The sequence below is a fragment of the Panthera tigris genome, chromosome B1, assembly GCF_018350195.1.
Source record: "Panthera tigris isolate Pti1 chromosome B1, P.tigris_Pti1_mat1.1, whole genome shotgun sequence".
Classification (NCBI taxonomy): Eukaryota; Metazoa; Chordata; class Mammalia; order Carnivora; family Felidae; genus Panthera; species Panthera tigris.
In genome coordinates, this window is record NC_056663.1 from 140,728,885 (window position 1) to 140,752,340 (window position 23,456).

At 38.3% G+C, this 23,456-nt stretch overlaps 1 protein-coding gene across 1 annotated transcript in view; it reads right to left on the reverse strand.

Moving 5' to 3' along the window:
- FRAS1 (Fraser extracellular matrix complex subunit 1) overlaps nucleotides 1-23,456 on the reverse strand; it is a 422,079-nt gene that overhangs the window by 116,535 nt on the left and 282,088 nt on the right. Inside the window, exons 30-32 of the mRNA XM_042984325.1 lie at nucleotides 16,006-16,159; nucleotides 9,117-9,295; nucleotides 4,300-4,416 (exon numbers count right to left, since the gene is read on the reverse strand). Of these exons, the coding sequence (XP_042840259.1) occupies nucleotides 4,300-4,416; nucleotides 9,117-9,295; nucleotides 16,006-16,159 (450 nt within the window). The remainder of the gene's footprint in view (nucleotides 1-4,299; nucleotides 4,417-9,116; nucleotides 9,296-16,005; nucleotides 16,160-23,456) is intronic.

The window sequence follows — 23,456 nt, forward strand, 5'->3', positions numbered from 1 at the left end:
CGCAGCCAGAAAACAAATACAGCATGCCTAGACTTGAGTCTACACGACAAGGGATCAGCTGTTCCAACTGAATCCTTGCTAACGCCAGTAAGAGTGGTTTTAAGAGACCCCTTGTTAACAGCAATCACTGGAAACAAATGGAACTAGAAAGACTTGTTCGAGGCCTTTTTCTTTGGTCGTGACCTTGGGAAACCCAACTCTGAGTAGCACAACCATTTGAAAAAAGGAAGTAAAAAATATTCTGTCTTTCACATTAAGAGATAAAAGAATTTTCTTCCCCCTTAAGAGAGGAATTGGAAATAGGATGTTCAAAGTGTGTGTATGCATGTGCATACACATATGATTAAATTATTTGAATTTGAAAGTGGTATAGTTTAGGGAGTCATTAGCTATGTGAAAATAGGTCTGAAAATGATTCATTTAGTCAACAAATATTTACTAAGCAGCTACTTTCTATAAGCCATTGTGCTAGATGCTGGGGAAGATACCAAGATTAATTAGTCAAAGATTTTGCCCTTAAAGATCTTCTAAGTCAAGTAGTGGATGATTAGTTGGAAGACTGAACTGATATAAATCTATTAACTTATTTGCTGAATCTCACACTGTGCTATGCTATTATTGGTAAACATGCGTGTTTACAGATCTCCCTGCCCAAATATGATATATATCCCAAATATACATATCTCACATGTTTATATATATATATATATATGCATGTGTGTATGTTTATGTATGTATGTATATACATACATAAACATACATACATACACATACACACATATATCTTATAATATTATACATATATGTATACATCTTATATATGTATGTATGCACATACATCTGGTGGAACATCACAAACAAAATTCTAAGGATCTTATATTTGATGAAGGAGAGTATTACAGAAAGGCCACAGAACAAATTTCCATTTAGGCAGGTATTTGTTTATGTTGCTTTTCACTCTATATAATCTCCCTGCGGAATCTCAGGCCCAAGGATTAAACCACTACCCACCATTAATGATTCTCAGAGGTTTATCTCCCACCGAGAATATGTTTTGCCAGCCCTTAATAGGCACACATTTTATAAGCATATCCCAAACTGAACTCATCATATCTTCCACCTCTCCCCCTTGCCCTGAAGTCCCCATACATTCCTAATCTTTATGAATGGCATCTTTACATATTCAGCAACTGGGCTGTTTTGCTCTCTTCCTATATCTAATTAACCACTATGTCTCTAAATATCTTTTAATCTCTATTTTTTTTTTTTACCATCTTAACCACTTTAGGTGCACAGTATAGTAGTGTTCACTATATATGTATCATTGTGGAACAGATTTCTAGAACTTTTTCATCTTACAAAACTGAAACTCTATATCCACTGAACAAAAACAACTCCTCTTTGCCCTCTCCCTACCTCTACCCCCTCCCACCTCTGCAGGGGCAACTACCATTCCACTTTCTGTCTCAAAAAGTTTTACTACTTTAGATAGCTCATATAAGTAGAATTGTACAGTATCTGTCCTTTTGTGTCTGGCTTATTTCACTTTGGATAATGTCCTTAAGGTTCATACATATTGCAGCATGGCAGGATTTCCTTCTTCTTTAAGATTGAATAATATTCCATTGTTGTGTATACCACATTTTCTCTATGCATTTATCTGCTGGAGGGCATTTAGGATGCTTCTGCCTCTGAGCCATTAGGAATAATGCTGCAATGTACATGGGTGTGCCAGTATCTCTTTGAGATCTCACTAACTGTTAATGTTCATCGCCACTGCACGTGGTACATGCCACTAACTCTTCATGTTCTAGATGACTGCAACAGCCTATTTCTTGACCAATTTGTTCTCTGTTTGGACCCCATGTGGGTGTTCTTTACCCTACAGCCAGAATGATCTTCCTAAATTGAAAATCTGATCATGCCCCCTCTCTGCTATGAATTCTTCAACATCCTACTTGCCCCAACAGCCTCTCAGAACAAAATGGAAACTCTTCATCTTATCTGTAAGATCCTCTATGATCTGACTCTCATTTCTTGTTTCTTTTTCACCTAGAGATTTATGCTCTGGCCAACTGAACTCTCTGTAATTCCTCAAACATGTCATGTTCTCCTGTTTCTCCAACTTTTTTCACCTGCTGCTCATCTGCCTCAAACGAATTTCCCCATATTTGCAGTCTAGATAAATGGGGTTTCAAGTAGGGTGAGCAGAGCAGAAGCAACAGTATCACCCGGAAACTTGTTGGAAAGGCAAAGTCTCAGCCCTGTACTAGACCTACTGAACCAGAAAACTCTGGGGTGGGCTCCAGCAATCTGTGATTTAACAAACTGTATAGGTGATCCCAATGCAGGCTGAAGTTGAGACCATGCTCTAGACATAATTTACACATCAACCAACTCAGTTCACCTCCAAGAGGAAGCTTCGATGACCTCCCCCATGCCTTACCGAACTAGGTGTCTCCTTATTTGCTTCAATATTGTGACTCTGCTTGCATATCACATCATGGCATTTATCGCTATATTCTCATTGCTTACTTACTTGCGTGTTTTAGACTCTAATTTCCACACTGAACTTCCAATATGTTCCACAGCACTTGGGATAACTTAGGGGCCCAAAAGTGTTTATTTGAATGATTGATTGATTGGAGAGGTGGACTCCTACCCTTAAACACATATATGAATATACCATATATTTATTTAGCATATATATATATATATATATATATATATATATATATATTCATAGTGTATTTACAAATATGTATAAAACTTGTGTGCTTAGATGAGTCTAAGTCACGGAATAGAAAATGTCTTTTTATCACAGATTATAAGTATATCCTATAGTAATGGCTCTCATTAATATCATAAGAATTTCAAACTGTATGTTTTAAGGGATAAAGAGTGAGCTAATCACATTTTACAGTAAACTCACCTTTGTGATATCCTAAATTACACGGGACAGATCTAATTTACAAACATGCAACCTGAGACCCTAAAGGTTAAGTAACTTGAGAAGTCTCTAGAGTCCACAACAACATAGTGGGAATGGCGCCATCTTCATTGGCTCCTGGCCCATTTTTTCCCTCTAAACTCCAAACAACAGTGCATTAGCATTTGGCAAGCAATGCATATGCACATTTTTCTTTACACTTTAGAGAAAATTCTGATCCAAGTTCCTTCAGTCAGAATGATGAATTATAGACTTTATAGTGCTGCTGAATTATGATTTCTTTAAATTATGGTTTATGGTGGAAATGCCGATACCAGCTATTCATTAAAAACTTTCTGTTTCCCCCTTTATGTCTCTGTCATGCCCCAGACCCATAATTTCTAAAACTATAGCTGCTCTCTTTGTTGTGGCTCAGGGCTGATACACTGCTTTGGGGTGTAATTATGTGGGTGCTAACTAAAATGTGAATCCTTAATGATTAATTTATAAGGTCTTATATGCTTGTGGCTCTGTCTAGAACAGGGGTTCTGGCATTACATATCCACTGGATATAGGGTTACAGTGGAGTTACTAATTGTCTGAACTAAGCTTCATGTACTAATTTAGCTGTCACCTTGCTTCAAACTTTTCCACATGCCCACACTCCTTCCTACACGGCACACGAGAACTTCTGCGATCTAGCTCACGAACCTCCACATCCTCACTACTCCTCCTCTGCCTCCCTAATTTCTCGGGTCTTACTGAACTATTTGCAGTTTACCCAACCATCATACTGTCTTTCACCTGTGTCTTTGCATGTGCTGTTCTTAAATCTGGAAGTGCTCTTTACCATCACCTCTCCATTCCTCCCAACCTGCCCCCCAAACTTTCACTTAGATAACTGCTACTTATTTGTTTGGATTCAGCAAAGACATCACCTTCTCCAGGAAACTTTTATGATAAAAAAACAAAAACAAAAAGACTTCTAATAGGGCTTCTAAAATATAGAGTGGCAGTTTCTCCAACTAGAAGGAGACATAACTGACTGAACAATTACACCCAAACGGTATTGATTAAATCTATACTACCCTGAAACTCCTTCCAACTACTGTGACCATCTGGATGCCGTAAAAAGGACAGAAGCAATGGATGGGAGGTTGAGGTGGATTCCATGTAACCTTACTTTCGCTCTGGAATTTTAGGTTTCTTTTTCAAGTCAATGAGAAATGTGACATCAGGGCTGGTTATTGTTGGCCCCAGTGTCTGCGTTCTGAGCCAGGCATTTGCCAGATACAAAAGCAGGACACTCCTTCAAACCCATCAGCATGCCTCCTCCAAGTGGAAACCACAGGCCGTCCCACCCAACTCACGGTCATATGGAGAGATGCTCCCAGAGAGAGTTTAGGTGTGTCAGGTGTCTGTGGTAAGATCGCGATGTTGAATATGCGGCTCTCCAGATGCGTGTGGGCTTCTGTGGCACTGGACACCTGAAAAGAAATGTCATGCTGGTGAGCCTCTTGTCCTCTGTTGGGCAGAGTATGTTTGTGCATGTTTGTTTTTCCTTCTTTAAACCATCTGTCTTTAAATTCTATGTGCTCTTGCATTTTCATTTTCATTTTGCTCTTCATATTTTAATATTAATGTTTTCCTGATTACAAAAAATGTAATCATTTTAGGCAGTTCTAAAAATGCAGGGAAATCCAAATGAGAAATAAAAAAAAAATCTAGAACGTCACTAAGTAGAAAGAGTAGTTCTTAACCTATTGATGCATTTCAGGTTAATATATTTTCTATGTGTATGTGAAACTTTATATGCGATTATGTGCTCTCTAAATTTTATTTTATTTTATTTTTATATTTTATTAAAATTAAAAAAGATTTTTTTAATGTTTTTATTTATTTTTGAGACAGAGAGAGGCAGAGCATGAGCAGGGGAAGGGCAGAGAGAGAGGGAGACACAGAATCTGAGCTGTGAGCACAGAGCCCGATGCAGGGCTCGAGTTCATGACTGTGAGATCATGACCTGAGCTGAAGTCGCATGCTTAACTGACTGAGCCACCCAGGCGCCCCTCCAAATTTTAATCTAACATAATACTATGATGTTTTGTTATATTATTACTCATTCTTGAAAACATAATTTTTGATAGCTACATGTCTCATTACAAGCATATTTAACACATGTTCTATATGGGACTTTTTATTCTACTTCTTCAATTTTTTCCCAGCACAGATATGTACACCTAGACTAGAAATGATAAATCTCAGCTTCATCATCATAAGGTGTAATAAATAACAATTACAATTAGAATAGTAGTCACAAAATGGGGCGCCTGGGTGGCTCAGTTGGTTGAGCATCCGGCTTCGGCTCAGGTCATGATCTCACGGCTCGTGAGTTGGAGCCCTGCATCGGGCTGTGTGCTGACAGCTCAGAGCCTGGAGCCTGCTTCGGATTCTGTGTCTCCTTTCTCTCTTCCCCTAACCCACTCACATTCTGTCTCTGTCTCTCTCAAAAATAAGTAAACATTAAAAAAAAATTTAGAATAGTGGTCACAAAATCAACGTTTTCTTGCTTCAAAAACGCTAAAAAAATTATGCTTTGCCTACTCAGCTAGCTCCTCCCCTCCCCCAGTGCTTCTAAGCTGCCCGCTTAAACTCCCTCTTTCTGTTTTCTGTTCCACTTTAGGCTTGTCACAAGAGTTGCTAAGGCCTGTATGGTCACGTGTAGTTGCATTAATTCCAGATGAGAGGGGGCAGGGTTCTGTTAATTCTAAGGAAAAAGGCAGGAATGGCAGTCTTTTCTTTATGTCTTCTGAAGTTGTGCCCAACAGAAAAACCGTCTTCTCGGTATCTTGATCACATCAGATGCCTGGAGATCAAGTTTCAGAATATCTACATGTTTTCAAGAAGATACCTTATAGTGTGTCATTACAAGTAATAGTAATGAAACAGCTATAATTTGCTGAGCATCTCCCATGGGCTTAGCACTATACTACCTACTTTTCAAAAGTTCTCTTACCACTTACAAAGTTGATATTATCTCCTATTTTAAGATGAGGAAATGGAAGGTCAAATAAGTTAAGCAAGATATCACAGTCATAAAGTCAATAAGGGTCAGTATTCAAACAGGTCGGAAGGTTCATGATCTTCCTACTGACCAAGATGGCTCAATTTGGAAGCTTTCAAAACTTAGAAGAGGGGAAAATGTACTTTATCTCTTGAAGAAAAAGAATGGAACACTGCACAGGTAGTGAAATGTGGACACATTACCAAGCAAGGGAATCAATTCTAGCTTCCTTAGTAAAGATATTGGTATGAAATATGTTGGTCTTTTCATACCACATCCCCTAAGGCTGTTTCAACGTGCTCTGAATACACCAAAACCAGAGTCCCTTCCCATGCCCCAAGTGACGCAAATGTGCATGCTTTCTTTTCACTATGCCATGCTCTATTTTTAAATGCCACTTGCATTACATAAATCCCAAGTTTTACGTGCAAAGTAACAGATGGCATGCCTTGATGGCTCATGACAGCACATCAACATTAAAATGGAATTAAATCCATGCAACTCATTATATTGCATTTTCTGCTTTAAAGAAAGAAAAAAGAAGGGAAGAAAGAGAAGAATCATTAGAACAGCATCTTTTTTAGTTTAATTCTTTTAGGGACACTAAAATGATGAATGAGAGAAGTTTCAGCCATTTGTTTCAGTACACAGCTACAGTGTCTGTGTCATTTCAAATCAAAATATGAGGTAAGCCTATAAAACAATGAGACTTTAAAAGCACACCCAACTTTTTTATATCCAGGAGAACATAATCTCAGAGAGTTGTTTCACGCTTGCAATAAAGATGCTGTCAGTGTTGAAAATGCACTTTTTGGAATGCCTTCAGAGGGAGTTCACAAATCATGTAAGAAAACTGAGCTTGTTACTTCATAATTGCTCCGTTTTAACAAAAAATAATTACTACTCTTCTTACCAGACATGACTGACTGACTTTTGGCTCTTTGGTTATTTTTTAAAATCAGCTTCCAAAGAATGATATACTGTCACTACTGGGGATATTTAAAGAAAATCCCATAGATTTTGAAGAAGATCTCAAGTAGGAGTTCTAAACACATCATGAGTAAAATGTGTGAAGACTCTCTAAAGGGAACCACTTTCTAAGTAATAATGTTCAACTGGATGTCTTAAAGTCCAGTGAGTTTGTTTAAAAAAAAAAAAGAGTAACTCTTGCTTTTTTATACCCATTTAGTAACCAAGTTGGAAAAGCAATCGAATATCATTTTTTGAGGACTGCAGAGTTCCCTGATGCTAAACATGAAAACGTTAACTTGGGCAAAGGGCACATGAGGCTTGCTCACCCATTGGACCTTCAGTGTGCTCGGTATAATCTCATTCTAATGGTTTCCAAGTTTCTTTCAATCTGCTCCCTGGAAAAGCACATCTTTTACACAATATAAATTAGGCAATAAAGATGTGTGCACCAGGCATCAGGAGGAGAATGGATGGTAATTTTAACAAGGTAAGCTATCGTGGCAGTTTATCCCCAACTGGATTCCTAGACAAAGGAAAAGTCTTAAACTCAGAGGGACTGTGACTCGGCTTTGGCTGACCATTACGAGTGCTTCTTTATATTTTCTCTGACACTTTCCCAAATTCCTTTCTGTACCTATGTTTAAACACTCTTTCTCAAAGTTTCTCATTCCTTTGCACTTTTATTCAATTCTTTATTTCCAAATTGCCCTTGACATAGGTTTGTCTAATTCTATTGGTCTTTCCAAAGATTCAGGTTTTGTATTCATTATCAATTCTCACATTTTATACTGAATCAATTCCTCTGCTTATCTCTATGAATTCCTTCCTTAGGTTTCCCTTGTGGTTCTCTACCTTCATTTAGCCCATTTATTCTCATGCTTTTTGCTCAATAATAAGAGCTTAAGGCCATCAATTTTCTTCTGAGTATTATTTTGTCCACATCATTTAAGTTTTGATAAGTTATTTCCTCGTCTTTTTAGAACTTGTAATTATTTAGGAGACTTTTAAAAATTCTAAATGGTTTGAATTTTCTGTTTACCTCTTTATTATTAATTTCTAATTATATTTGATAATTGCCAGACAACGTGCCCAGGATAATTTCTTGTTCTTTAATTTATTGACAGCCTCCTTACGGTCTGTTTGTCTTAGTTTGCTCAGGCTACTATAACAAAAACACCATAAACTGAGTGGCTTATAAACAAAAGGAATTTATTTCTTGCAGTTCTGGAGGCTAGAAGTCTGGATCAGGGGGCCAGCATGGTGGGGTTCTGGGTTGCAGACCACCAACTTATTGCGTACCCATGGTGGAGAGCACGGAAGGGGAGCAAGCTATCTTGTGACTCCCATAAGAGTACTAATCCCATTCATGAGAGCACAGCTCTCATGACTTCATCTAATCCTAATCGCTTACCAAAGGTCTCATACCCATATACCATTGAATGGGGAGGGGGTAGGATTTCAACATATGAATCTCAGGGGGACACAAACACTTAGTCTACAGCACTGGTATGTGACCAATCTTTATCAATGATAGCAACGAACCCACACATAGTGATAGTATTGTACGTGTATGTACTAACTCATTAAATCCTCATATAGTTCTATTTTACAGATGATAAAAATGAAACACAAGGATTTTGCCAAAGTAATCTTCCCAAAGTTGTATAGCTAGTGCAAGGTAAAACTGAAATATGAACCCACTGGGTTTGGCTGCTAAGTCTATGCTCTTCTCATAAGATGGTAAATGTTCCAAAAACATTTGAAAAAAGAAATATTTTTTCCTCCATATGGCATTTTAATATTTTGAAAACATTTTTTTTCTAAACACTTCAGCCATTATCTATTATAAACTCTTTGCTGTGGAATGAGTCTGTAGAGATAGTCTAAGACTGAATCAGCAGATTAAAAAAATCTGTCAGTGCTACGAATTACATTTGTTCTTCCCCCAAATGTGATTTCCAGGCAACATAGAAAATGACCTGATTATTTAAAATAATGGTGATGAAAAATAAATTAAATAAATAAAATAAAATAAAATAAAATAAAATAAAATAAAATAATAAAATAAAATAAAATAAAATAAAATAAAAATAATGGTGATGATTTTCCTCAGACCATCCTGACATCAGAAAAGTCAGCAGTAGAGAGTACCTGAAAGCGGAAGGAGTCACTCTGGGCTGGGACTCCCGAGTGCCTGTACCACACAATGCCTTCATTGATGTCTTGTTGGGTGAAGGTGCTGGTGGGGGTTGCTGTTCTCCCATCAGGCAGGTGCTGCCCTTCCTCCGCGGGGCTGTCTGCAGGCATATCAACCAGAAGGACCATCTCTCCTAGGAAAGCCACATCGTTAGTGAGGATCTCCCGTAAAAGTAAAAGTCAGTCAGAGCTCTCATCTCCTTTTCTACTACAATTTTTTTTCAACAGAAATTATGTACTTCTGTATTTTTATCTAAGGTGAAGGAAAGGAGGTTAACACAGAATTCAATAGACATCTTTGAATTCACCTTCACACACAGAATTCCCACTCTCTCAGCTAAAAAAAAAGCTAGAAGTCATTCAAGGGCAATTCACGCATCAAGTTACTGACTTATATCAATTAAATCACGTGAAATCATGAATATAGCAAACAAATATTCAAATACAGGGCATTGGATGGATTCATTCCTACCTACAACTTTCTATGTAACAGGAAATGCTTTTTAGCCAGGAGGTTTTTGATGTAAACACAATGGGAAATTTGAAAAAATTCAGAAAAATTATTATTATTATTATTAATTATTATTATTTATTTAAGAGAGAAAGGAGAGCATGGGTGGGGAAAGGGGCAGAGAGAGAGAGAGAGAGAGAGAGAGAGAGGGAGAGAGAGAGAGAGAGAGAGAGAGAGAGAGAGAGAATCTCTACGCTCATTGAGGAGCTTGATGGATGGCTTGATCCCATAAATCCTGAGATCCTGATCTGAGCCAAAATCAAGAGTTGGATGCTCAACCAACTGAGCCACCCAAGCACCCCCCAGAAAAAATTATACTTGAGAATTCTGTACAATGAAAATAAGAATAACTGACACTGGGATGCAAAAGGCATGCACTGCATGAAGCACATTATGTGATGGTTCAAATCCAGCTCCATGTCCAGCTGCATGAGCTTTATTAGGCCTTTATAAGCCTCTCTATTCCTATCGGTAAAATGAAAATAATAGTACATACTTCATAGATACTTAAAAAGAATGTTAATCATCCTTATGTTATTTGATCCTTTGGAAGATGCTATTATTATCTGCATTTAAAGGAAGTTCTTTTGGCTTAGAGAAGTTCAGTAACTTGTTCAAATTCACAAATTGTACATGTTAGAGCTGAGATTTGAATCTGAAGCTCATATTCTTGGTTGTGAAACTCTGTTACCAGTCATGATCATGTTGTGCTCACAGTCCAATATCTATCCTCCTAAATAACTATCTCATTTCCTCCTCCATAATTCTTTAGACTTCATTAAAATTGTAGCAAGGAAACCTAAATCTAGACACCACCACCACCAATCTGTTTCTATTGCTTGTTTTTCACCTGGAGCTCCTATCTCCTTAAAGGGAGATTGCAAATACAGAGATGCTATAGAAACAATTAAAGTTTCACAAGGATAATATGCCCTCGAGTGAAGACCAAACAGAAGAATAGATGAAATGCTGAAAACAGAAGCCATGTTTTCATGAAAATGCATCTAATAAAAAATCTGAAAGAAGACTCTCTACCACTCAGTTGGTAAGAGAAGTAGAAGAGGAGCGGGGAGAGGGAGGCAGAAGGAGACGGGAAGGTTCTCTAGTAAGATACCCAGATCTTAGTACACTAAGTATGCTAGACATATGGAACAACTGAAATCACACTTTGGTTACATGAGAGGAATTTTCTTACGTGAAGGAAATATTCCTTCTAATATTTATATACACCAAATTGAAGTTTAAAGTGAGCATAATATCCTGGATGGTGATTGAAATTCTAAAGTAAGAGAAAAACATCAATAGTCTTCTTTATAAAATCATGTGTAGAATCAACTCATTCTAGTTTCTTTTTGGTACTGTTTCTCATTTGTACTTAAGTCACAAATTCCATTAGCCATCTCTCCCCGGTTCAACCTCTGCTCATAAGATGATATCAATAAACATGCTTTTCCAGAATGTATACTGTTTATGAATGTGAGACAGTTGCAAAATATTCTGAAAGTAAATTTCTACAATGAAAATGTAGAGAGTAGAGAAACAGAAAATATTCAAATGCTAATATCCTAGCAATTTTTCTTTATAATAGAAAAACTAAGCAGAATTTTTCTAACAAGTCCTAATGAAATAAGCCTATTTTTCAGGTTAAAAAAAAAACTGCCATGTTATGCAGATTAACAGGAATCATAGGATATTGGCTAATTCTATTAATTTCAATTCAGTTAATAGTCATCGAGTACCTGTTAGGTGCTAGCTATCACACTAGACCCTTCAGGGATGGGGATTCAAAGATGAGCAAGATGCCATTCCTGCCCCTGAGACCAGCCTCCTTAAGCAACTGGGAGCCACTGTGAAGTTTCTGTAGGTGAATGGCACAAACTGATTTAGAACACAGAACATATACGATCAGAATACAGGGAGCCTGTGAAAGTCCTATTAAAGAAGCTGGATTTTATTTTATAAAAATGGTAAAATAGTAATTAACATTTACACAGACAGTCTGATCAATTATGAGATGACTGAAAAATCCAGATGACTGATATGGTCCTGAACTAAGGCAACAGAAGTAAGATTGGAAAGAAATAAACAGATACAAGAGTCACTAAGTAAGTGGAAGCAACAGAACTTGACATTGTGTTGTGAAGATGAGAGATGGGGAGAGACGTGACAGGAAGGGCAGCAATGCCACCGATGGATGAGCAGGTTGGAGGGAAGTTTAACACTGGGTCTGTTGAATACAAGGTGTCTTTGTGACAAGCCCAAGAGTAGCGAGGAACAAATATCAGTATTTTGTGAGGTTCACCCCAGTGAGGTGAGAGCTGTTGTGTAGCATGTCATCTCCACATTTATTATGACAAAAACAAGGAGACAACCTTAAATATATGAAAATCCAGGTTTATAAAACAGTGTAGGTTTAAAAAACAAGATATTCTGTACTTGGGATTTCCTTAATACTGAAGCCTATAGTTTAATCAAGAATTTTGAAGGGAAATTTTGATAGGTATTAAGAATTAGAATCTCATTGAATTATTGAAAATCCCATGAATTATTTTGGGATTGAGACAATTTGTATTAAAGCTTTCTTACCCGATGATAAATAATTTAGAGTTGGCAATGTGTTGGATTAAGTCGGATTTTCCCTCAAATGATACTCAAGTTACTTCATTAAAACCATCTCATTATGGGGCGCCTGGGTGGGTCAGTCAGTTAAGCATCCAACTCTTGATTTCAACTCAGGTCATGATCTCATGTGGTTTGTGATTTTGAGCTCGAAGTTGGGCTCTGCACTGACAGTGTGGAGCCTGCTTGGGATTCTCTGTCTCCACTCTCTGCCCCGCCCCCATTCACATTCATGCTTGCAATCACTCTCTCTCTCTCTCAAAATAAATAAATAAACATTAGAAAAGCCATCTCATTAAATTCACTTTCAAGCTTGTGAAGTAGCTTAAAGGTACTAGTATTAATCAACTTGTCTAAACTAACATTTGAGAACAGTGATGAGTCTGCTGCAAGTGGTGGAACTTGGGTTCTGTATGCATTTACTACACAAGCAATTTACATTTGGTTCAGTTGCATGGTCAGGTCTCCACAAAAAGTCTAAAGCTCATCTGGAACATTCTAAAGTGATGAGGGAGTATATAAGAGCTGGGGTGGCAAGAGGGTAGGGGCTCCACAAATTCATACCACTGCGACAGACGGATGTAAGCAGATTGGTGTTGAGTGGGTTTCCAGTTCCCACCACCTTTTTCACTCTTGAGTGGTTGCTAACGTTAATGTGATTTGATTATTACTAATAGGGGGCTCTGGACACGCAGAAAGAGGATTATGTTCATAGGAAGAAGTTAATTAAGAGAGTTATAGTAGGAAAGGGTCACAGTCAAGCCTACATGGCATTTATCAAGCTGAAATTTAATTCAGCATTGTTCTGTTTAATACTTAAAGAGACTATTGGAATATTGGACTGTCTCTAGGAAATTAAATTTTTTGGCTTTTAATGATCAAGATAAAGGTAAAGAATTTAATACATCAAACGAGTCAAAGATTTTTAGAGCTGAAAAGGACTTAAACATTATCAAGCTTAAAATCAGTGGGTAAAAGAACACAAAGTTGAATAAGGTCTGTGGATTAATTAATAGCATTGTATCCATGTTGGCTTTCTGGTTTTGTTAATTGTTCTATTGTTCCATAAGATGTTAATGTTGAAGAAAGCTAGATTAAGGGTATTCAAGGGCTCTTTGTACTATTTTTACAAATTTTCAGTAAGTCTAAAATTATTTTAAAATAAAAAGATAAAAAATTATCTAGCCTAACCTTTTAAAGAAACCTAAGGCTCAAAAGCATTCACTTGCCTTCCTCAAGGTTATACAACTATATATAATAAAAGGCACTCCAGCTAGAACAACTATTTCATAATTGTATCAATTCTTGGTTGAATCATGTTTTTCAATGTCTTTGTTGACATTGGAATTACTTTTGAATTGCACAAAAGTTAATTTTTCTCCCCACTACAGAAAATATATAATTTTTAAAATCCAAGGACCCAGAAGAAAAAGAGATTATTATTCCTCTGCTATTTAACATGCCAAGAACATGTTTACTTTTAATGAATATCATTTTCATTTTAATTTTCAGGTTATCTATTTAGTTCTTTTAAAAAATCTACCTGCCTATGAGGTGCCTAGGTGGCTCAGTCGGTTAAGCATCTGAATTCTGCTCAGGTCATGACCTCATGGCTCTTGGGTTCAAGCCCTGCACTGGGCTCACTGCTATCAGCTTCAGATCCTCTGTCCCCCTCTTCCCCTCTAGCACTTGCTTTCTCTCTCTCTCAAAAATAAATAAATAAATAAATAAACAAACATTTGAAAAATATCTACCTGCCTTTTATTTTTGTGGTATGTGGTTATTAAAGTTTTGATTCCTCTTTAGTATCTTTAAATCATTTTAAATATGCTTGTTTCATAGTTTGTTTTTTTAAGTGTATTTATTTATTTTTTTTGAGGGAAAGGAAGAGAGAGAGTGCAAGGGGTAGGGCAGAGAGAAAGGAAGAGAAAGAATCCCAAGCAGGCTCGGCACTGTCAGCACAGAGGCAGATGAGGGGCTCAAACCCACGAAGCATGGGATTATGACTTGAGCTGAAACCAAAAGCCGCATGCTTAACGAACTTAGCCACCCAGGTACCCCTTGTTTCACAATTTTTATGATTGCTCCTTTATGAAATCCTTGGAGTTTTGATCATTTTGTTCATTTTTCTTATGATACTATGGATTATTTCCTCATCTGTTCTGTCATTTTGAATTCTGAGCTAATCTTCAGTGGTTTAGGCTGTGAGAATCTTGTGACCTGGAGTTGAGGGTGGACATTCCATAGCAGTTTCTACCAGTTTGTGTAAGGAACCCAAGAAGTATCATTGGCCTGAGATTAATATTCATATAACATCTCAGTTTTGGGTTTCTCAGACAACGTGCAGTGTAACTTAACTCAGGATCATCAGGAGAAACAGGCCTGGAGTTCTTTCTCTGCAGAATTTTTTACTTCACTCTGAGCCCTGGGAAACACAGATAGGTTTCTTTAACATCTCTCTGTGCTGGTGTGCTTCTTGTTTTCTCTTCTGTCTCTCTAAGTCAAAGTCTTTCCAGAGTCCAAGTTTTATGCAGGATCTTAACTTTCTGTCTTTGCACGAGCATTATATCTCAAGCCCCTGGGTTCCTGGAACACAAACAACCACCCTGAGGGAAGCTATTCCATGAGCTCATGCCTAGACTGGTTTAAGCTCCTTCTCTGTTTGTGACTTGGAGACTTCTTTCTCTTCTTGGAAGGTCAGGCTGTACCCTATAATTCTTTTTTTTTTTTAATGTTTATTTATTTTGAGAGAGAGAGAAAGAGTATGTATGTGGGGAACATGAGTGGGGAGGGGCAGAGAGAGAGAGAGAGAGAGAGAGAGAGAGAGAATCCCGAACAGCACAGAGTCCAACGCTGGGCTCAATCTCACAAACGTGTGAGATCATGATCTGAGCTGAAATCAAGAGTAGGAACACTCAACTGACCTGAGGCATCCAGGTACCACTGCCCTATAATTCTTATCTTGTTTCCAGCATTTCTAGATGATGAGGAGGAGGAGGACGAGAAAATTTTCAGGTTATCATATTGCACTATCTTTCTGGAAGTGGAAGTAACAATGGAGATCTTTAGAAATGTTTTTATGTAAAGCTTTTTTTTTTTTTTTTAAGTCTCAACAAGAAATCTGGTGATGTTCTAGAAGGGACATAAGGTGGAGTTTAAGAGCCTGAGCTTCAAAATTAAACTAATTAGCTATACATGCTTATATAAACTATATTTTAGCAAGTTACTTTCTCTGTAAAATTAAGTTGTTTTAAGACTTAAATTTTGGATTTCATATACACTAATATGTTTATATTACTTAGTGTACACCTGATAATGTGTGTATGAGTTATTTTGACTGTTCTGTTTAAATTTTTTTTAATGTTTACTTCTTTTTAAGAGAAGAGAGGGACAGAGACAGAACATGAGTGGGGGAGAGGCAGAGAACAAGGAAGATACAGAATCCGAAGCAGGCTCCAGGCTTTGAGCTGTCAGCACAGAGCCTGACGCAGGGCTTGAGCTCACAGACCGTGAGATAATGACCTGAGCTGAAGTTGGATGCTCAACTGACTGAGCTACCCAGGTGCCCCATTGACTATTCTGTTTAAATGAGATGTGTGAGGTATTAGAAAGTCAATTTCATTGGACTCACAACCTTGCTGTGTGGCATTGTACAAAAGCAAGTCCAAGACTACTGGATACAATGATGAAATCATGCCAAAGGAAAAAAGTTACCAAATTGGGGGTGGTCCTGTGTAATTTTGTAGATGATTTCTGAGGCACTGGCACCTGGAGCTTCCGCCTGTAAGATTCTATTGGTAATCTGCAGCATCCCACCTTCTGGAACCCACACCATTGAATTAGCCACGAGCCGAAGACCTCCATCATTCTAGAATAAGGAAAGAGTACAGAATTAGGTCCAAGCAAAATAAAAGAAAACATCAGCCCTTAAGAACATAAGTCGAAATGTACCATTGCTGCTAGTGATCATTTAATAAGAGAGATTCATAGCTTTGAAGTCACATTATGAACTATGTATGTGTATTACGTGTAGATATATGCATGTGTATGTACGTGTGTACATATCTTGCTTTTTCTTTTAACTTATAAGCAAAGAACTTATTTCATTCAGGAAGACTACGTCTCTCCATTCCTTTCTTTCTTTTTTATTTTTAAGTTTATTTATTTGAGAGAGACAGAGACAGCATGAGTGGGGGAGGGGCAAAGAGAGAAGGAGACAGAGAATCCCAAGCAGATGCTGCACCACCAGCATGGAGCCCGATGTGGGGCCTAAACTCATGAACTGTAGATCATGACCTGAACCAAAGCCTAAACTCATGAACTGTAGATCATGACCTGAACCAAAACCAAGAGCAGAACGCTTAACTGACTGATCCCCCCAGGGCTCTTTTGTCCAAGTAACTGTCCTTCTATCCTCCCCATCCACCCACATTCAAGGAGTACTCATTAAGCACCTATTACATGCTGGCTCTTTTGCCGGAGGCCTGAGATAGGTAAGAATGGCTGAAACAAGAATTCAGTTTCAGAACTTACAATCTAGTGATCTCCCCACAGATAAATAATCAGGATGCATCACAAATGATGCACAGGGTGCTGTGGGAGAATAAGGGAAAAAGGAGGTTTCCTGTTTGAGAAAAGAATGCTCAGGAAGGCTTTCCTATGGATATATCATTTAATTCTCAAATGACCAAAAGACAGGTCTTCTAAGAGAGAAGAGGTAAAATGAATTCTATGCAGAGGGCCCAGTTGAGGCAAAGACATGAGACAATGCACTGCATGCTTCATAAAATATCCAGGTGTCTGGGAAAGAAGAGTTTATGGAACCAGGGGAGCAGGTGAATAAAAAGGGACACTCTTTTAAGGTTGTCGTAGGTAGAAGGTAGATGCTGTGCTAAAAGTCTCCATTTATCTTGTAGGCCCTGTAAAGTCAACATGTGTCTTCAGGGAAGGAAAGGGGATGAGCAGGTCTGGGGTTTAGAAAGCTTTCATCAGCAAGAGATGGAAAGGGCTAGAACTGGGATGCGTCTGGGGCTGTAGAAACCATTTAACAAATTCTTGTAATGGCTCAGGTGAGAGAAGATGAAAAAGTCATTGCAGTGGGAACGGGGGGTTAGAAACAGTTTCCAGAAACACTGGAGGCCGAATTGACAGGCCTTGATGACTGATTGAAAGTGAAGCCTTAGAAACAACAGTTGGGAATCGCTGACTGGAAGAAATCACCTATTTAGCACTCCTGAGAAGGCAACCATTTTAATTGCTAAAGCTAATGTCATTAAAAAGTGCTGCCATTCCTGATTTGCAAGGTGTGCACCTCTTCCAAAGCCTCATAATTGACATTTTAGCACAGAATGAGATTAGTGAGGCTGCCTGTGTTCAGTTTGCAGTTTGTTTTCATACGTTAAAAATCAGTAAATCTGATATTCTAAAATCAAGCACTTAAAGGGGATATTTTTATAAATTAGTGCTATAGCGTTCAAATATGCCAAATAAACAAAGCAAACACCACTCCCAGGAGGGGAATATTTTTATTTATTTATTTATTTATTTATTTATTTATTTATTTATTTATTTATTTATTTTAATATATGAAATTTATTGTCAAATTGGTTTCCATACAACACCCAGTGCTCATCCCAAAAGGTGCCCTCCTCAATACCCATCACCAACCCTCCCCTCCCTCCCACCCCCCATCAACCCTCAGTTTGTTCTCAGTTTTTAACAGTCTCTTATGCTTTGGCTCTCTCCCACTCTAACCTCTTTTTTTTTTTTTCCTTCCCCTCCCCCATGGGTTTCTGTTAAGTTTCTCAGGATCCACATAAGAGTGAAACCATATGGTATCTGTCTTTCTCTGTATGGCTTATTTCACTTAGCATCACACTCTCCAGTTCCAGGAGGGGAATATTAAGAGCAGAAGACAACGTCTATTTTTTTTGCAGTCACCTGACACGACAGTATTTGCCCCCACAGGAGGCGGTCATAGCTATTTTCACCACACTCACCAGGGAACTGAGTCAAACAGTGCCCAGGAAAACAGCAGCAAAGGTACCTTCTATTGTGATTGGTGCTCAGGAGCAAATTCCCAAAAACTTTCTCCCTTCACAATTGATATAGCGTATTATTTACAAAAACACCAAAATGTGCCAAGAATTCCCTTCCCCTGGAATTCTAGGAGAAAAGTCCCTATTAACTCCAGCAGTGTTTCATATAATATAATATACTTAGACTCAGGTGTCTTAATTGCTAGCAATCTTTCTAATAGCAGCAGCCTCGTCAAGTTTGATCATGGTTACAGAGATCAGTCATACACCAGCAACCACATTCTTGGACTGATGAGGCAATGGGGTTTTTCATATTCCAAGCAAGTAAGTACTGTGACTTGTCCCCAGGTGTCTCTCCCACTACATTTCTATCTTGGCTAAACTTCACCAATACAATTCCCTGTAATTCCCATGTGAGTGTAAATTATTAGGAGACAGTATTCCTTGTAAGTCAGTCTTCAGACACCAGCAACATCTGGAAACTTACTAGAAGTTTAGAATCTCAAGCCTCACCTCATTCTGAATTAGAACTTCATTTTACTTTTTTTCTTCAGCTTCATTGAAGTGTATTACTTGATAAATAAAAGTTGATATAGTTAAGGTACACAACATGATGTTTTGATATACATATACATTGTGAAATGATTATAACAATCAAACTAATTAAGAAATCTATCACCTCACATAACTAAACCCGAGTGTGTGTGTGTGTGTGTGTGTGTGGTAAAAACAAATTTCAAGCACATTTTAAGTATACGATACAATATTAAGTATAGTCACCATGCTATACATTAGATCTCCAGAACTTATGCATCCCTTGTAACTGAACCTCTATACCCCTTGACTAATACCTCCCCATTTCTTCTACCCCTGGTGATCACCATTCTACTCTGCTTTTATGAGTTGGACTTTTTTAGATTCCAAATATAAGTGAGATCATGCAGAATTTATCTTTGTGTCTGGCTTATTTTACTTAACATAGTGTTCTTCAAGCTCAACCATGCTGTCACAAATGGCAGAATTTCCTTCTTCCATAAGGGTTTATAATATTCCATTGTGCATATAGACCACATTTTCTTTATCCATTTATCAACAGACACTTAGGTTGTTTCCACATCTTGGGTTTTGTGAATAATGTTGCAATAAATATGTGAGTACATATATCTCTTTGAGATAAAGATTTCATTTCCTTTGGATATATACCCAGAAGTGAGATTGCTGGATCCATATGATAGTTCTGTTTTTAATTTCTGAGGAACTTCCATACTGCTTTCCAAAATGGCTGTACCAACTTACATTCCCACCAAGAGATTATATGGGCTCCCTTTTCCCCATACTCTCACCAACTCTTGTTATCTTTTGTCTTTTTTATTTTAGCCATTCTAACAGGTGTGAGGTGATATCTCATTGTTATTTTTTTCAATATTAATTTATTAAGAGAGAGGGAGAAAATGCATGCAAGCAAGGGAGGGGCAGAGAGAGAAAGAGAGAAGCCCAAGCAGGTTCCATGCTGTCAGTGCAGAGCCCCACACAGGGATCAATCTCATGAACTGTGAGATCATGACCTGAGCCGAAATCAGGAGTTGGACGCTTAACTGACTGAGCCACCCAGGCACCCATCATTGTGGTTTTGATTTGCATTTCCCTGATGATGAGTGATGTTGAGCACCTTTTCATGTACCTTTGGCCATTGTATGTCTTCCTTTGAGAAAGGTCTATACAGATCCTTAGCCCACTTTAAAAAAAAATATTTATTTATTTTTGAGAGAGAGAGAGAGAGAGAGAGGGAGAGAGATAGTGTGCATGAGTGGGGGAGGGGCAGAGAGAGAAAGCGTCAGAGGATCTGATGCGGGCTGTGTACTGACAACAGAGAGCTCTATATGGGGCCTGAACTCACAAACTGTGAGATCATGACATGAGCCGAAGTCAGATGCTCAATGTACTGAGCCACCCAAGTGCCCCCTTAGCCCACTTTTTAATTGGAGGAGGAGGAGGAGGAGGAGGAGGAGGAGGAGGAGGGGGAGGAGGAGGAGGAGGAGGGTTATGATGCTATTGAGTTGTTAGAGTTCCTTAAATATTTTAGATATTAATCCCTATTAGATATATGGTTTCAAACACTTTCTCCCCTTCAGTAGGCTGCCTTTTCATTCTTTTGATTGTTTGCTTTGCTGTGTAGCTTTTTAGTTTGATGAATTTCCACTTGTATTTAAACACAATCCCCAGGGGATGTGGAGTCATGCTAAATCAGGAGAAGCACAGCCCAGGATAGATACAGTGATGGAGCTAGAGTGGTTCTCCTGAAACCCCACAGACAGGCCTTTACAATATTTATATTTATCACCAGATAATATAAATGCCTCTGTTTCTGAATTATTTGTTTACAATACTTAAGAAGAAACAGACAACTGTCTAAGGGAAAGAAGTATAATTCTTCCCACTCATATTTTGATGAAGATGGTTTTATCATTTTCTTTCTTCTGGGAGAGAGTCCAGGGACGATTCAAGAAGAGATGAATAGAAGGCTATACACCATCTTTTCTACAGTTAAAGTGTCCAGAAAAGCCAAATTTTAACCTCATTTCCCCAATGATTCTGACATTTTGCAATTTCTTTATCTACTTGTAGTTGTTTTTTTTTTTTTTCTGAACAATGATGCATATATCCCTGTGAACTGAAGAAATTAGCCATAACATGAGTTGAATAATCTCCTGCCTAGTGAAGTTTTATATGCCCTTCAGGGTACCATATTAGAAAGCAATGAAATCCCAAACAGGGATTATGGGGGCATGACCAAAAGAGTACTTTAAATTAAATAGTTCTTCTGATTCATTTCATAGAACAATGGGCATACAGAAATGCTGGCAATAAAGTTTAGCCATTATATATTGTATTACAAATAAAAATATTAATGTTGTAAACCAGAAGTAAGGGCCTAAGCTTCTATCATTAGGAGGAAAATCTCACAAATAAAATGAAAACTTACCTCCCTAAAATAAATGTTGGGACATAAATGATGATCTCAAATGATAGTGTACCCCAATCCCAGGCCAAACTATTCAAACTAAAAGATTTTTAAACTTAATCAAATAGAAAATGACAACAATTGGATATAACAGCAATCCTAACATCAATTTATTCTGTAAAAATATGCCCTAATTTGCAAAGACTCATTTATGTCATAGCTTTTAGAATGCAGTCTTAGAGGACATTGTGGATTTTAGGGAAGGATCACATAGGATGGTGCATAGAAGGTGAATCTTTTTATTTTATTTTATTTTTTTTCACGTATATTTATTTTTGAGACAGAGAGAGACAGAGCATGAATGGGGGAGGGGCAGAGAGAGAGGGAGACACAGAATTGGAAGCAGGCTCCAGGCTCTGAGCCATCAGCCCAGAGCCCGACGCGGGGCTCGAACTCACGGACCGTGAGATTGTGACTTGAGCTGAAGTCGGACGCTCAACCGACTGAGCCACCCAGGCGCCCCTAGAAGGTGAATCTTAAATGCTATTTACCAGGTAAGGAATGGAAAGATAATTGGACTGTTTTTGTGTTTGCCAATGTATGCATGCTCCTCAGAAGCTCTGTTCCTTCAGGTCAAGAATATAGAACCTCTTCTCCATGTAGATTTCAACTACTTTATAAACAAAATTTTGTAATCAACAACCATTTTTTAAGCATATACTCTGAGCGATGCATCTTCCAAGATGCCAAAATCAACAAGTTAAACAAGTCCATAAAAGGTGAAACCCTGACACATGGTAGAGATTTAGTTGTTGATGCATTAGACAGACTCTTATTAAAAAAATTAACATTTTCCTGCCATATTTATAATTGTCACAAGCACCCTTATTATCAAATGGTATCTCTGCAAAACAACAACTGGGGGGACAAGCTTTAAGAAAACTGAGGCAAAGCACAACAGGGCTTTTTGCTGCACATGGGCCTTACCAAGTTCAAACAGCCCAAGAGGACTCTTAGCAACAAAATTTTCCATCTAGTTCCTAGCATGATACTTGGGGCTTTTAACATCAAAGCATTACCCCGTTGCAGAAAATAAATTGCTCAAACAACAAACGAGGTCACAAAGATCATCAGACTTATTGCCAAAGTGGAAGAAGAGGCATGATTTTCCAGAGATGTCTTCATTAACGAAAAAGAGGGTAATTTCTTTAAAGCCCAACAGTGGAGAGAAAACCACCAAAAAAGCATGACTTTTCCCTGCTCACATTTTAGCCCTTATTAGACACCAAATTGCTTTAAAATCATATCTCTAGCAGGCTCAGGTTTGGTAATCCGCCCAATTAATGAGAGCCTGTTCAGCAGAGCATTCTTTATTACCTTCTAATCTCTTTGATTTATTTTGCCTCCTACCCCCAAGAGAGCATGTTTCAACATCAGTCCTGAGTCTATTTTCTCCTCAGTGACTCACCACAAGCCTGGAGGGTAGAAGTCAAATTTCCTCACTGCCAGGCCAAGGATAAAAGTTTAGAAGAAGTGATGTAGAACTGGAGAACCAAGAGTGGAACTGATAACTCCTACCCTTAGTCCCAGATAGGCCACCTGACATCAGCAGAGGTGCCCTGAAGGCTTCACATCTGACACAAGAGATGGATTCAAAGGTAGGAACATGAGAACCAGCCTCACTCAAGCTGTTGCATCCCCCCAACTATCTATCCATCCAACAAAAATGTACTAAACTCGGGGCACCTGGGTGGCTCAGTCGGTTGGGCGTCCAATTTCAGCTCAGGTCATGACCTCGCGGTCTGCAAGTTCAAGCCCCACATTAGGCTTTGTGCTGACAGCTCAGAGCCTGGAGCCTGCTTCAGATTCTGTGTCTCCCTCTCTCTCTGTCCCTCCTCCGCTTACACTCTGTCTCTCTCTCTCAGAAATAAATAAACATTAAGAAAAATTTTTAAAAATGTGCCTGGCTCAAGAGAGGAAAATGGAAATAGTTCCTGCTCCCACAAAGTTCGCTTTTTCTATCCCTCCCTCTCTTTCCATCCGTATTACCAGGTTAAGTTTTCTACTGAACAACACTGGGATTAATTTGTACATCCATTCACCAGGAATTAGACCTAAACCCCTTAGCCACTCCACTTAAGCCACCAGCTAGACATCAGCCAGTA